Source organism: Vidua macroura, chromosome 28 (genome assembly GCF_024509145.1).
Source record: "Vidua macroura isolate BioBank_ID:100142 chromosome 28, ASM2450914v1, whole genome shotgun sequence".
NCBI lineage: Eukaryota > Metazoa > Chordata > Aves > Passeriformes > Viduidae > Vidua > Vidua macroura.
In genome coordinates, this window is record NC_071598.1 from 260732 (window position 1) to 273970 (window position 13239).

The 13239-nt window shown below is 46.1% G+C and overlaps 2 protein-coding genes across 4 annotated transcripts in view; one reads left to right on the plus strand and one right to left on the minus strand.

Moving 5' to 3' along the window:
- Positions 1-305: 305 nt before the first annotated feature.
- Positions 306-8100, minus strand: AP3M2 (adaptor related protein complex 3 subunit mu 2). 3 transcript variants are annotated; one of them, XM_054000602.1, is made up of 8 exons: positions 7746-8097; positions 6266-6437; positions 5647-5784; positions 5026-5111; positions 4350-4483; positions 3333-3540; positions 2442-2586; positions 306-2008 (listed from the first exon to the last, which is right to left on the minus strand). In XM_054000602.1, exons 1-8 carry the CDS (start codon positions 8016-8018, stop codon positions 1908-1910), a joined length of 1257 nt encoding a protein of 418 aa, XP_053856577.1. In that variant the 5' UTR covers positions 8019-8097; the 3' UTR covers positions 306-1907. The 3 variants fall into 3 exon arrangements, with proteins under 3 accessions (XP_053856577.1, XP_053856579.1, XP_053856578.1); XM_054000604.1 differs by lacking the exon at positions 2442-2586 and having other exon boundaries at positions 1952-2008; positions 7746-8099; XM_054000603.1 differs by lacking the exons at positions 306-2008; positions 2442-2586 and adding an exon at positions 2593-3150 and having other exon boundaries at positions 7746-8100.
- A 1259-nt stretch (positions 8101-9359) lies between these two features.
- The window catches only part of KAT6A (lysine acetyltransferase 6A), a 36758-nt gene continuing 32878 nt past the window's right edge, over positions 9360-13239 (plus strand). Inside the window, exons 1-3 of the mRNA XM_054000547.1 lie at positions 9360-9464; positions 11313-11355; positions 11470-12237. Of these exons, the coding sequence (XP_053856522.1) occupies positions 11635-12237 (603 nt within the window). The 5' untranslated portion in view covers positions 9360-9464; positions 11313-11355; positions 11470-11634. The remainder of the gene's footprint in view (positions 9465-11312; positions 11356-11469; positions 12238-13239) is intronic.

The window sequence follows — 13239 nt, forward strand, 5'->3', positions numbered from 1 at the left end:
AGTATCAATACTTGAGGAGCAGGAAGGTGATGAGGTATTTAATTGTCTTCATAATCAAAGCACTGCCCTTAGCATGCTACCCAGCCCAGTAAACAAAAATGGTTCAGCTGCGTTCCTAAAGACATTTTCACTTGAGGTTCTAGGAAATGCTCAGCATTCCTTTTGGGAAACACTAAGAAAAATGACCAAGAAAGCAATTAGTTTCAGTTTTTCAGACAGCAATTTAGTCCCAGGTTTACAATACCAACCACATAAAGACATTTATCTCCCTAAGGCACCCACTATATACAATCAAATTGGCATAATTTACATTCGTCCTCAAAAACAACTTTATTTCTTATAAAGCCTGCACAAACCACTCTGAAATGACACAGATGACATGTAAAAATTTTATTGATGCCCTTGTTGAAGGTTTTGTTTGCACTGAACATGCTCAGCAGTAACGTCACCTCAGCAGAATGCCACCTGCTATGGAATTCTTCAGCTGCACGGGAACTAGTAATCCCACAAGCAAGATGCCACTCATCCCCTGGAAGTGTCCACCACATGCAAGGTGGAATGAATGCTATCCCTCGTTTAGGGTCACCCGGTTCTGTTCACAAGCATGAACTGTACATGCTGGACTCCACAGCCACATATGTGTGGTCACGTGTACAGCAGCTTAGGTGCAAGTTCTGCTACCAAGAAAAAACACATTGGCATGTAGTGGCCAAAGAGCCTGTGACAGGCAATATGAACAGTGCAGGTGCCTCTCATTTCCTATTTCTGCTGTACAGAGGGATGTACTGCAGGCTGGAATGGACAGATATAGCAACAGCTCCTGAGGAAGAGATGATCCAAGTGAAAAATCTGGCATAGGTTTGAATCCATCTGCACAGCACCTGACTGGTACAGGAACTGAAATGAGGTAGGACAGGAGGAACACTACAAAGGTATCAGGTCACAATTATCTCAAAGGAAGACATCAGTGAGCAGGAAAACAGCAGTATCACCGTCATTAGCAATAGGCAAGGAGAGGCAAAAAGAGGTTCCAACAAGTTACTAGGACAGTGGTTATCTTCATGTAGCCACAGCTTCAAATTCCATCAGTGCTCTCTCCACAGAAGTTCCCCTGTCTGTCTCTTCTGATTCCCCAAATAAGCTAGGAGAATTCCTACCTTGAAACACTGATGAAATAAGAGGAGACGCAGAATTACATGGAGATACCACTGCCCATCAGTTACAAGATCTGAATGTGTTTCAAGTCTGTGTTCAGAGACTCAAGATCCTTGATGAACAGGATGCCTTATGAAGTACCTAGAGAAAGAATGCATTTCTTCCTTTTGTGGCACCATTCCCAATCTCAGGCTTCTCAACTTCCCATCCTGGGTAGAACAATCTACCCTCCCACTTCTGCCAGTCCTTTTGAGGCAGAACAGCTACATGTTCTCCCTGCTGGCAAGAACAACACAACTCTACACCCTAACACCCAGTGATACAGGAATGCAGATGCTGGATCATCACCTTGAAGTTTGTGGAAATTCAACTTTGTATCATGTACAACGGGATAAAAGCCAAACAAAATATAAGGAAGAGGATCTACAAAAGGCCATAAATCCCTAGAATTTCCTCTAAGACAGCCAAATGAAGGTGATACAAGCTTACATAGCTGACTCGCTAATCCTAAGGGACCTGAGTAACTCTCCCATCTGCTATTGTTACGAATACTTCAGACTCAGGTAGGGATGAGGTGGTTTCAGGTGAACCTTACTTTTCCCAGCTTTCCAGCACTCTGAGCACTGGCTTTCCTGCTTATGCTACTACAGACAAGGGAGCAACCCTAAACAGATGGATGAGATAAGAGGCTGCATCCAACAGCCAGGGACAGGGAAAATAGGAAAAGTGCTCTTCCTCGCAATCAGCAGCCTCTAGGTTCGGACTTGGAACTTGCCAGCCTTAGTCATGTATTTTATCCCCTTGAATGGCTTGTACTTCTCCCCATACATGTCCAGGCGATTCACCTTCAGTCCTAGAGGCAAACAAACACAGCATAAGACTGACTGCTGCCACAAACAAAGCTAACAGGCCATTGGGATAAAGGGGCAGAAGATCATACTGGTGGTGCAGAAAGCACAAGGGAAGTTTTAGCAAGCAGTAGACAGAATGGAGAAAAGCTGACAACTGCTAATTGTTAGAATCATTCTTTACAAACACATTCATACCCTTAATTTCTTTAGAGGTCTGTAAGCACAAAATGCAAGGAAATGCAGGTAAGTTGTTTCACAGACCACTAGAAAGAACAAATCCATATATCTGTAGTCAAAGCACACAACTTTTTTGCTTGAAGAACATGTTTCAGGTAGGGTGTACTTCAGAAGGTTTGCAAAGTTACTTCAGCTACATGCAGAATGAGCATCGGCACAGCAGAGAACATTCCACTTCTTTACCTCAGACTCACTTACCAGATATAGCCAGCTGCTGAATTTTAAACTGCAGGTTAATGGTGGGGTTTTCATCTGGTTTTGATGTCCCAGCTTGCAGGCTCACGCTTCCCTTCAGACTTGGCAGTTTCTGGGGATTTATTTTCCCAACATCCCATGACAGTAACTTTAAGAAGCAGAAAATGCAGCAGTGAAACTCAAATGCTGCACCTTCTAAAGAAGAGTCCCCTTCCAATGACAGCTTTTAATGTTTCTCTATGAAAAATGTCTTTTTCTTAGTATCTTGCCTTTCATATTGGCCAGACACAGGATTAAGGAGCGGATACCTCACTCTGAACTTTTGTCCTCCCTCTCTTTCCATGAGGCTCCCCAAAAGCCTACTATGAATGATATTTCCACTACCTGTGCTAAAGGCCACGTGGGTAAGCCCATCAGATTAATGTTTGCAAGAAGAAAAGAAAAGTTACCTCCTCAGGTTCAAAAAACAAAACCAGAACACCCCAAACCAAACCAAACCAAACCAAACCAAACCAAACCAAACCAAACCCATTAACCAACCCTCAGTGTTTGCAAAAGACCAACATGCAGCACTGGGCATGACAACTAGATATGCAGACGTTTGTAAGCCATCCACAAAATTGATGTCCCATTATACAAGACCAGTGCTTGGATTTTCTTCAAACACCAAGTAGCCAGAACTACAATCCACTCAGACACCAAGGTATTTGTCCTGGGGATTAAGAAAACTCCTAGTATGCCGTTGTTCAGAAAAAGTTCTCACCCCAACATACTGCCTTCAGCGAAGCAATGTTTATGGAAGTGTTCATGTAAGCACAAACTGGTTGACTGCATTTTCTGATAGATAAGAAAGATTTTTTTAAAAAATTATCTAATTTCTCTCTTTCCTCTTACCTTTGTAACTGGATCAAAGACATGTGTTCCCTGAGAGGGTGTGAGGGTCATATTTAAGACACTTTTTGGCATCTGGCTAGTGACCATCACTCCCTCTACAGTCTTCCCCATAGTCTGCTTTGGCCCCACTGTGATCTCAAATCGTCCCAGTGAGCTGCTATCACGAAAACTGATGTTGTGCTTAACGTAGACAGGAATTGCCACAAGACTAGAATAAAGACACAAACAGAAAGTCCTTGTCGATCTCTTGTCTTCATATTTGCTTAAAAGAGAAGGAAATCCTACACTCATTTGTTTGAGCTAGGAGCAAAGTCAGGATTCCATTCTCAAGTCTTAATTACACTTTTTGTAATCAAGCTTGCTGTATCCTATTTTATCAGAACAGGGAACTACATCCAGTAAAATAGAAGGCTTGACCAAAAGATGAGAAATCTTTTTGCATGTCACAACCAGGTTGGCAATTAGTTCCTGGCAGTGCATCACCACCTGAACTTCACGTTTGTGCTTTTGGTTGCATTTGCCACTCCTTTTCACCTACTAGAGATAAATCTGACAAAGGTCTAGCAAAATTCTTTAGCAGCTGTAACCCCAAACAGTACTTGGCAAGCTGCTTCTAGAAAAGAGTGTAAACCTGGACAAGAACTTGTGGTTCCATTAAGAGAGATGTCAAAAACCTAACAGGAGCACCAAACTATCTTCTTGTATTCTAGAAGTTTTTATAAACATATGAAATCAACAGCTTGGTTACTCCACACTGTCTAATTCTTTCACTATCTAGTTTGTTTATATGCTAGCAGTCTTTGAAAAATGCTAGCTGGCCAGAAAGAAATTACAGAATCACTGCTCCAAACAAGGAGAAAACGTGTAATTTAAAAAAAAGAAAAATGCAAGTCACCATGCACCTCTATTTCACCTGGCTCAACATGCCACCTCATCTTTAAAAGAGCCTTCTTTTATCCTTTTCCTAGCGAGAAGGATCCAAATTTCATAATTTACAGCACCAGACTCATCACCTACTTCTGAGCACTGACATGGTAGGATAGCAAGCGGAAATTTCCATCAGGAGGAATGAAGGAGAGTATTCTCTCTGACTCCCAGCGCTTAAAGCGCACACATGGGTGAAAGCTGACATCATCCAATAACCGAGGGTTCTGAAACAAAAAGAAAGTCACAAGGTTTGTGAAGACAGTACGACTTAAAATGACCTCTACTGAGCAATCTTCTATCCATGAAGGGCCTACCATTTGACACACTCTTGACCACTTGAAGGTGTCTATATTCAGACATGTCTGATGCTGTTATATCCATGTGAAAGCAGTACTCAATAACCTCTATCCTTTTTTAGGATATTTTTAATCCTATTTTAGATAACTTCTTCATGTCACATAATTACATTGGTGTGTACTCATAGTAGAGGTGGCCCTTCAGGATATCTGCTTAAAGCACCACTGTATCTGAAAAACTTAGTCACAGCACACATCACCTGTCCTTTTAAACAAATAATCTGAAAAGGCCTTTTTAGGCTCTAAGTTGCTGAAGTTCCCGATGAGTTCCCATTGTCATTTCTTTCTCTTTTCGTCCGGCATACCCAGATTCTGATGTACTGGGGTCCATCATCACAAGACCATGATCTTAGCAGCAGGACTGGGAAACCCCTTTCAAAATATTTAAATGAAGATACATCGAGCTTTACCATAAAGGAGAGGGTAAGGTCTGGCATCCCAGTCAGCTTGACACAAGCATCAATCACTCCTTGGATTTCAGCAGTAATGGTGGAACCTGTAACAATAAGGTAAACACAGGTGGTTTTGTGAACCTCATCAAAAAAATCCCAAAGTGGAAAAACTGTGAGTGAAGAGGAAGGAAGTCTATTTTCTTAATGAAATGCCATGGTTCATTATGTTGCCTGCTCAACATTTGTATCATTCCCAATGACTCCTCTAGAAGATTAATTCCGTTAAGAAGCATGGACACCAACAATGTCCATTTTAATGGCCAATGACAATAGCTCCCCGTTCTACCAAGACTAAGAAGCACAAATACTAAAGAGAAAGTGCTATGCACAATTTTTACTCATCTTCTATTTTCCCAATATAGAATTACTTATGAGACCTCAAGAACAAAGAAAAGTGAAAATCTTGACGCCTCTGTAAAATTTTTGACTGAATAGGACACACAAGCAACATTCCAGAGTAAAAATAGGAACAGAACTTCCCACACTTGGATGAAGGTGCACCTATTTCAAAACCTAACTCTCTCTTCAGGCACTATCAGGACAAGTTATCCTATTCTTAACCAGGAGCAACTTCCATACCCGATTTGTCAATGATTGCATCTATCTCCTCAATCACATCAAAATAGGCCTCATTGTTGGTATATTTTACACCAGTGCGTCTCCAAGGCACCACTGAGAGCTGTCCAGTGGGAAGCTGGTCACCCACATTAGTGCTTCCTGGAAAAAGAAAGGGAATTAACACCCACAGTAGTTAGGCAATGCTGCAGAGCAAGTCCTTGGCCTTATAGAGCTTAATTAATCCCTGAGAACCTCTGTTTCTTTGTAGGAGAGCAATTACTCTTCCAGACTCCCAGTACTCCAAAAATGTACATCTCTCTTTCACCCAGCTCTAAAACTGCATTTCATAGTAATGCATGGGGATGTGTAAACTCACATCAAACTAACTCATCCTGGAAGTCATGTCATGTCTGTAACTGAAAATGTAATCTAACTTTTTTAGGTTAAAATACCCCAAATCAGATCAAAACCAAATGCAAAATCAAAGTGCAGCTGGTGCTGAAATTGGAAGAAACCTCAAAGCAAAGCACTAATACATTACACCCTAAACACACCTGTGCTGCATGAATGGTATGGGACAATATAAATTTTCTTCACCCATGTCCTAATTTACTTATGCAGGAATATTGTTTCCCTTTACCTGTGATGGTGTTGACGACTGTTCGCAGAATAGTAGGAGGCTTTATCAGTTCCTTAAGAATATTAGACTCTGTTGCCAATGGAAAGCCATTGTCCAGCATCTCCTCCAGCACCTCATAAACCACCACAACATTGTCCTTGATTATTACCTCTGAACAGACTCCAAAATAATCCTGTGCAAAAGAAAGAATTACTCAATGGTCTCTGAAAGAGAATCTTCGTGATCACTCAGTCCAGTGCTCTCCCACACAGGAATAAATCGAGCCTCTTCTTTGCCTCGAGGAGGCAAAAAACCAGTGAAACTCCCTGTATTACTACAAGCACACCAGACACGCCACTCCCACAGACACATACAACTCTGAGCACACCCCAGCCACTGCTCCAGTAAGGTAGCAAATTCCCACATCAGCTGTCCCAACTAATTCAGCAATTTTTAAAACTGAACATTTAACTTACTTACTGTCTTATTCTATGTGGACTTCAAGCATCTTACAGGAGAGAGCAAGTGCGTGTGCACAAACACAAACCCGAGCTTCTAGTTACTTACAGCAATTAAAGAGATCGGGCATTTTGCATAAAGACTGAGCATAGGTATGCTGTGACAGTAGAGAAATCCTAGTTCTGCATTACAAACACTCTTTTTCAGACATACCAGATTTTAAGATACATCTAAGCCAGTGACAACACACTCACGCCTCATACCCTCATAAAAAACAAGACCTAAGGGTCTGACACAACCCACCGCTGGCCTGAACAGCCAATCCACTCCCTAAAGTCAGAGAAACATAACTCAGAATACAGCTTCTGACTGACATCTTGCAAGCAAAAGCTCCCATGACACTTGTTTGGCCAAGCACATGCATTTCCTGTATGCTGGCAATATGCTGGTCACAAGACATTTCAAATCCAGACAACACAATCCTGTTGTTGGCAGGAGGAAGACAGACATCTTTGCCATTTTCCTAAACTGATCAGAAGATGTGTCAACCATAGCACAGAGGGAATACAGCTACTCTGGGGCAACTCCTGCAATTCACTGCTTTAGGAAGCTTCCAAGAAGCATCACTAGATGTAAACACACGGGTAGGTTGTCACTAATTGATTAAAGTACGTGGCTATGAATTGCAAAAGCTCCTTGTGAGAACAAGGCCAGCTTGGTCTTAGTTCACAGTTCCCAGAGCAGATAAGGCTGCAAAACAGAAATATTGATTTATGAAAGGTTCATCCTGTGGGCACACAGGTAGATCCCGAATCCATCGTAATTCCTAGGCAGTAAATTCCCGACTATGGCAAGCCCTGTTTACATCCCTCACAAACGCAGGATGAAAATTACGCGATAGGAAACAACAACAACAAAAAAAAAACCCTAACAGGTGCAAACGAGAGGGGTTCTTTGCGCCGCCCGCCCGTTCTGCCCCGTAGCGCGGCCGTAACGAGGCTCCCGCGCTCCAGCCTGCGGGTCCCACGCCCCTCGACCATACCTGGAACGTGTCCACGACGCGGTGCAGGAACTCGATGACGAAGAGCGGCGGCACCTCACTCTGGATGACGGCCACGAAGAAGATCTTGTGGCGGTAGACGCTAAGGAGGTAGTGGTGCGGCGTGGGGATCACCGGCGGCACGTTCTCCGCCTCCGAGGCCCGCTCCTGCGCCTCAAAGAAATAGTCACAGACGGAGCGGCTAACGACGCTCTTCCAGTGCTTCTCCAGGAAGATGTCCCCCGAGGCGTTGATCAGGAACAGACTGTGGATCATGGCTGCGGCGGAGCCGGGCTGTGCCGGAGCGGAACCCCCGACACTGCTCCCTACGCAGGCCCCGCCCCCACGGGCCCCGGCGCGCTTCCCCCGCTGGCCCAGCCCCGCGCGCGCGCAGCATGGCTGCCGCAAGCACCGCCCCCGGCGCGCGGACAAACACGCTCGCGCCACTCGGGACGGGTCTCCGCAGCGAGCTCTGCCATTGGGCGGCCCGCCCACACCCGCGCCCCATAGGCCGAGGAGGCGCGCGGCTCACGACGCAGCGAAGCGGCGCGCTCACGCTCCGTAACTATCCCGGCAGCGGCCGGACAGCGATCTAGGCGGGTACGGGATCGCGCCCGGCAGAGCCCGACGCGCCACGTGTCCCTGTGTCCCATGTCTCTGTCCGGCGACCGATTCCATGTCCCGTCCCCCCCCCACTCCGTTACACACCTGACAAGGCAGGGAGCGACGCGGGGCCGGCCCGCGCGAGTCCCTCAGGCCCGGAGCTACGCAGGGCGCCCCCGCTAGGCGGCGCCATCGCGACCCGGGGACGTCCCCTACGGCGGCCGCTGCGCGTTCCCCCTCGTTCGGCGGAGTGCGCTCGCGGCGCGCCTACCCCGCCTGCTCCTCGCCGGCGTTTAGGGGTCCCTTTTCTAGAGGGCAACTGGACTATAGTCCATGAAATGAGGAAATAACCCGGCCTTTGCAGGGAGGAACAGCTAGGGGAACGTTTTTCACTATTTTGCTGGTTCGTTCACCACGGAGTAACACCCCAGAAAACATCCACCTGGCATGAAAACAATTGTCATGCCAAATTTACCTAAATTCTCTAGCAAATTATTCCTTTGCATAACTAGAACTAGTGTTTCATGTTCATATAGCAGATCCTTGGACTTCTGAGTAAAACATGCCATGACAAGTAATTTTCCTACTACACTGCCGGGAATATACAAAAACAATGGAAAAGCAGTCCTTTGAATCCCATTAAATAAGCTGCTTGAACGCACAGCCTTTCTTATGTGGGAGGAAAGTCTCCGTGCACCAGCACGGACAGGCTGAGGTCTGAGATTTCAGACCCAACTCTGATTCAGGATTGTGGGCAGACCTTGGTATCTGCCTCACCTCGCCTCGCCTCACGTCGCGCCAGCTCACCGCCGAGCCCGGCGCGGCCCGGCCCGGCCCGGCCGTTTCCCTCACCCGCTGTCCGCTCCGCTGCGCGCGGCCCCGGGCGTGGCCCCGCCTCTCTGTGGCGCAGCTGCGGCTCCACAGCGCCCCCTGGCGGCCGTCTGCGCCCTGCCGCGCTGTTCCGTGGCCTGGCCACCCCCCTCCCCCCGCGGGCTGTTCCACCTCGCGCCCCTCCGCCCCCCGCCGCAGCGCGCCGGGCCCAAGATGGCCGCCGTGTCAGTTTCGGGCTTCGCTGCCGTCCGGCCTTCACCTCCCGGGTCCCGGCGCTCACGGCCCTCGGTAAGTAACGCTGGCGGAGCCGCGCCGGCTCGGGTGGTTGATGTCGAGGAAGTCGGGGACAGGCGGTTGGCGAGCTCCGTGGCCTGGGGAAGGGGAAGGCCCAGTTGGGCGCTCCAGGCTCGCGGCCTGTTCCGGCCCCGCCGCCGCTCTGCGCCAGGCCCGGCCCCGCCGTCCGCTCCCGCGGTGCTCGCCAGGCCCACGCCTCGGGGAGGTGGCGGTCACGGCACGGCACGGGTGACGCGGGCGAAGGGGTCGGGGGTCCGCGAGCTGAGTTCCGATCAGTGTCTGGCGCGAGAGAGCGCGGCTGAGGCGGGCGCGGGCCCGGCCGTACCAGTGCGAGGAGCTGGCCGGGCCGCACTGCCCGTGTCCGGGAGGACAGAGAGCTGCATGGGGCCTGGCTGTCTGCCGCGGCTGTGGCCTGCGCCCCGCTTTTCCCGAATTCGCCGGTGCGAGTCTCCGTGCTGAGGCAGTGCGCTCCTTGGGGCGCCTAGTGCGGGACCTACCCGCGGTAGGGATGGGGACGAGCGGTAGCAGGTGCAGGGGTCGCTTGTCACCCAGAGAGCCAGCGAGCGAGTGACCCACCGGCGCTGGGACCGTCCCGGTGTCGCCCCAGCCTGGCCGGACGGTTGCATAACGTCCTGCGCACGGAGCTCGGCTGGGGACAGGGGACAGAATCCTTCGGGCCTCGGGATCCAGGGAGCAGGGGTTAGGGGAGCGCATCTCTGTTTTGCGAGGAGGGCAGGTGTCGAGGACCGTATTTCCCTTTACATCTGTTGTTCGCAGAATAAAAGAACTCTAGGCAAGCAGTGCATCTCTTCTGGTTTAAGCAGTCGTTCAGAGTCTTTCCAGTACTGGCCGTGTGGAGCTCTGCTATTGAGTCTGATGTCTGTATGCAAATGTGCTCCGTGTGTTGATAAATTCTTCAGTACTTACTAGAAAGCAGAACACGATAACTGTGTTACCAACTTTGCTCTTGTCTACAACTCCCTTGTAGAAAATAATTTTTTCTTGTCATAAACACTTTTCAGATCCTTCTTGGTTAGTGTACTCCTGAAGTAGAACTTCAGCACAACAGACAGTTATCACACCCAGAAAAAGCTATTATAAGGATAACTTATAGGCTCTAAAGTAGATAACTAAAGGCTCTAAAGTAGAACCTCATACCCTTTCACCAGCATCGTTAATTAGCAGTGTCATAAGCATTCCTTTTACGCTGTGTATGGTCACCTGTTACTTTGTCCTGAGGTGTTTTCAGTGGGCCTCATCAATACTGAAAATTATGTTGTATCCTTTTTTCTGTGGCCTCTAAAAGTAGAGCATTTAATTGCAATCTCCAGCTGTGTTTCTTCACTTTTTTCCCTTATGGAACAACTGTCATAGCTTTTCTTCACAGACGGGAAACCCATGATTACACTCCTGAAAGTGCTCTGAAAGTTTCTTGCTGCTTGCTCAAGAGTCTTAGTTATTCCTGTTTTCTGTTAAAATTTCAGGCAATGTCTTCCATGTATAAAAATTAAGAGAGCTACTGCTCTTTTATGATGTTTGTTGTGGTTTTCTTTTTCCCGCCAAATATTAATTTATGTTGTGCTCAGCAGTGATACAAATCTTGGTATAGAGTAATGGATCAAAATGGAAAGGACACTTTTCTCTAGGTTGTATGAGGTAATTTTAGTGCTAAAGTATGCTTTTATTAGTAGTGAAGATAAAACCTGAAGTATTACTTTAGTATTTCACAAATGTAGTGGCTTAAAACTCTGCTGTGTGTTCAACAAATTAACGTTGTCTGCTACTTTGTTTTTCTTTTCTTCAAAAGTGTTTTTTTTAAATGTCTCTCTTGTTTTCTTCTAGGCCTAACATTAGAGCTCTTTTTATTGTGAGACCAGAAGCTCAGGTGAGATAATGCTGAAATCTTTATATGTTTGTGTAAAATCTTTCTGTGATGCTGTTATGGGATTTACTGGACAGAGAGTAGAAGTTTCTAATTGTTTTGTTTTCTTCTCTTCAGTGTGAAAACAAATAATGTTTGAGAAAGGATTAATTCAGAACAGAAAACGTGAATGCTATGGTTAGCTGGTTCCCATCATTCGAGGATCTGTTTTCTCATCATTTGAAACTTGTTCAGCATCAGGATAAAGGATAACGACTCTATGGATATACAGAATTCTTCACCATGGTAAAACTCGCCAACCCGCTGTATACAGAGTGGATTTTGGAGGCAATCAAAAAGGTAAAGAAGCAAAAACAGCGACCTTCAGAGGAAAGGATATGCAACGCAGTGTCATCTTCACATGGTTTGGACCGCAAAACTGTTCTGGAACAGTTAGAGTTGAGTGTTAAAGATGGAACTATTTTAAAAGTCTCCAACAAGGGTCTCAACTCCTACAAGGATCCTGATAATCCTGGGAGAATAGCACTTCCGAAGCCTCGGAACCATGGCAAGTTGGATGGTAAACCAAATGTGGACTGGAATAAACTTATTAAACGGGCAATTGAGGGCTTGGCTGAGTCTGGTGGCTCATCCTTGAAGAACATTGAGCGCTTTCTGAAAGGTCAGAAAGATGTGTCTGCATTATTTGGAGGTAGCGCTGCCTCCATTTTTCACCAGCAATTACGATTAGCTGTCAAACGTGCTGTCGGCCATGGTAGGCTCCTTAAGGATGGACCTCTATACCAACTCAACACTAAAGCAACCACTAATGCTGATGGGAAGGAGAGTTTTGAGTCTCTTTCCTGTCTCCCTCCAGTATGTCTCCTTCCTCATGAAAAGGATAAGGTAAGACACAGTTTTTGTATGGTTGTTTTCTTGTGGTCCATGGAATGTATCAATACAGAGTTGCAATTTGAGGCCAATAATCTTGAATCTGGTATGTTAGGTGTTATCACTGTGTATTTAGGATCCCATTGTATCCAATTTTCTAAACATGAGAGGAAATGTAATGGATTGTAATTTGTACTTTGGATCAGAAAATTGCAGATGAGCTACTGTGGGGAATTTACAATGCTTCTGTGCAGTGGAACTGAAAGTATGGTAACAGGCTTACTGTAGGTGTGTCAGCAAAACATAGGAAGTAAGCCTGCTCTCTTGAAGGTGAGATGGATTTGCAAAGCAAACTTGAGATGATCTCTTACTTTCACATTTTTATTTGCCTGCCATTTCTCCTTTCTATTTGCATTCGAGTAATGTAGTGAGGGGCTGCTTAGCAATTGCCACCTAATGCTGTCTTAGAGGCTTTCTTTATAATGGGCAAAGAACTTTCTGTTCCAGAACCTCTTTGTTGTGAAATAGGAAGAAACCTGGTCTAGTGGAAGGTGTTCCTACCTGTGGCAAGGGTTGGAACCAGATGATTTTTAAGGTCCCTGCCCACCCAAACCATTTTATGATCTAGAGAGCATGGAGATCCTGAAAGGAGCACTAAGGGACTTCTGTAACCTCTGCCCTCTCCTCTCTCCCTTGTTTTAAATATACGTTCTTTATAAAAAACAAATAATTTTTCTGTTGCTTTCTCTTTTTTTTTGTGGTTTTCCCCTCCTTTCTACCATACTTCTGCGTTCCTAAGGTCATTGATCCTCCCCTCTAACCTCAAGATGAAGTTGTTGGAGTGAAATTCATACCCAGTCAGTACCTTTTATTCTTTCTGTTACTGTGAATGCAGAGTAGAACAGAAGCTTGTCTTTCTTTACTGAAGATCAATTTGCCAATGATTCCTATATTTGTGCTACTTGTCTCTAGGACATCTAGAATGTGAGAATTATTCTTTTTTATCCTAAAGAGATA

Excerpts from the sequence above, each read along its gene's own strand:
- AP3M2 (XM_054000602.1), bottom strand. The coding sequence starts at position 8,018 with ATGATCCACAGTCTGTTCCTGATCAACGCCTCGGGGGACATCTTCCTG. Across the intron at positions 6,438-7,745 it reads GCGTCGTGGACACGTTCCAG|GATTATTTTGGAGTCTGTTC; the intron begins GTATGGTCGAGG and ends TCTTTTGCACAG. Across the intron at positions 2,009-2,441 it reads TCAGCAGCTGGCTATATCTG|GACTGAAGGTGAATCGCCTG; the intron begins GTAAGTGAGTCT and ends GTTTGCCTCTAG.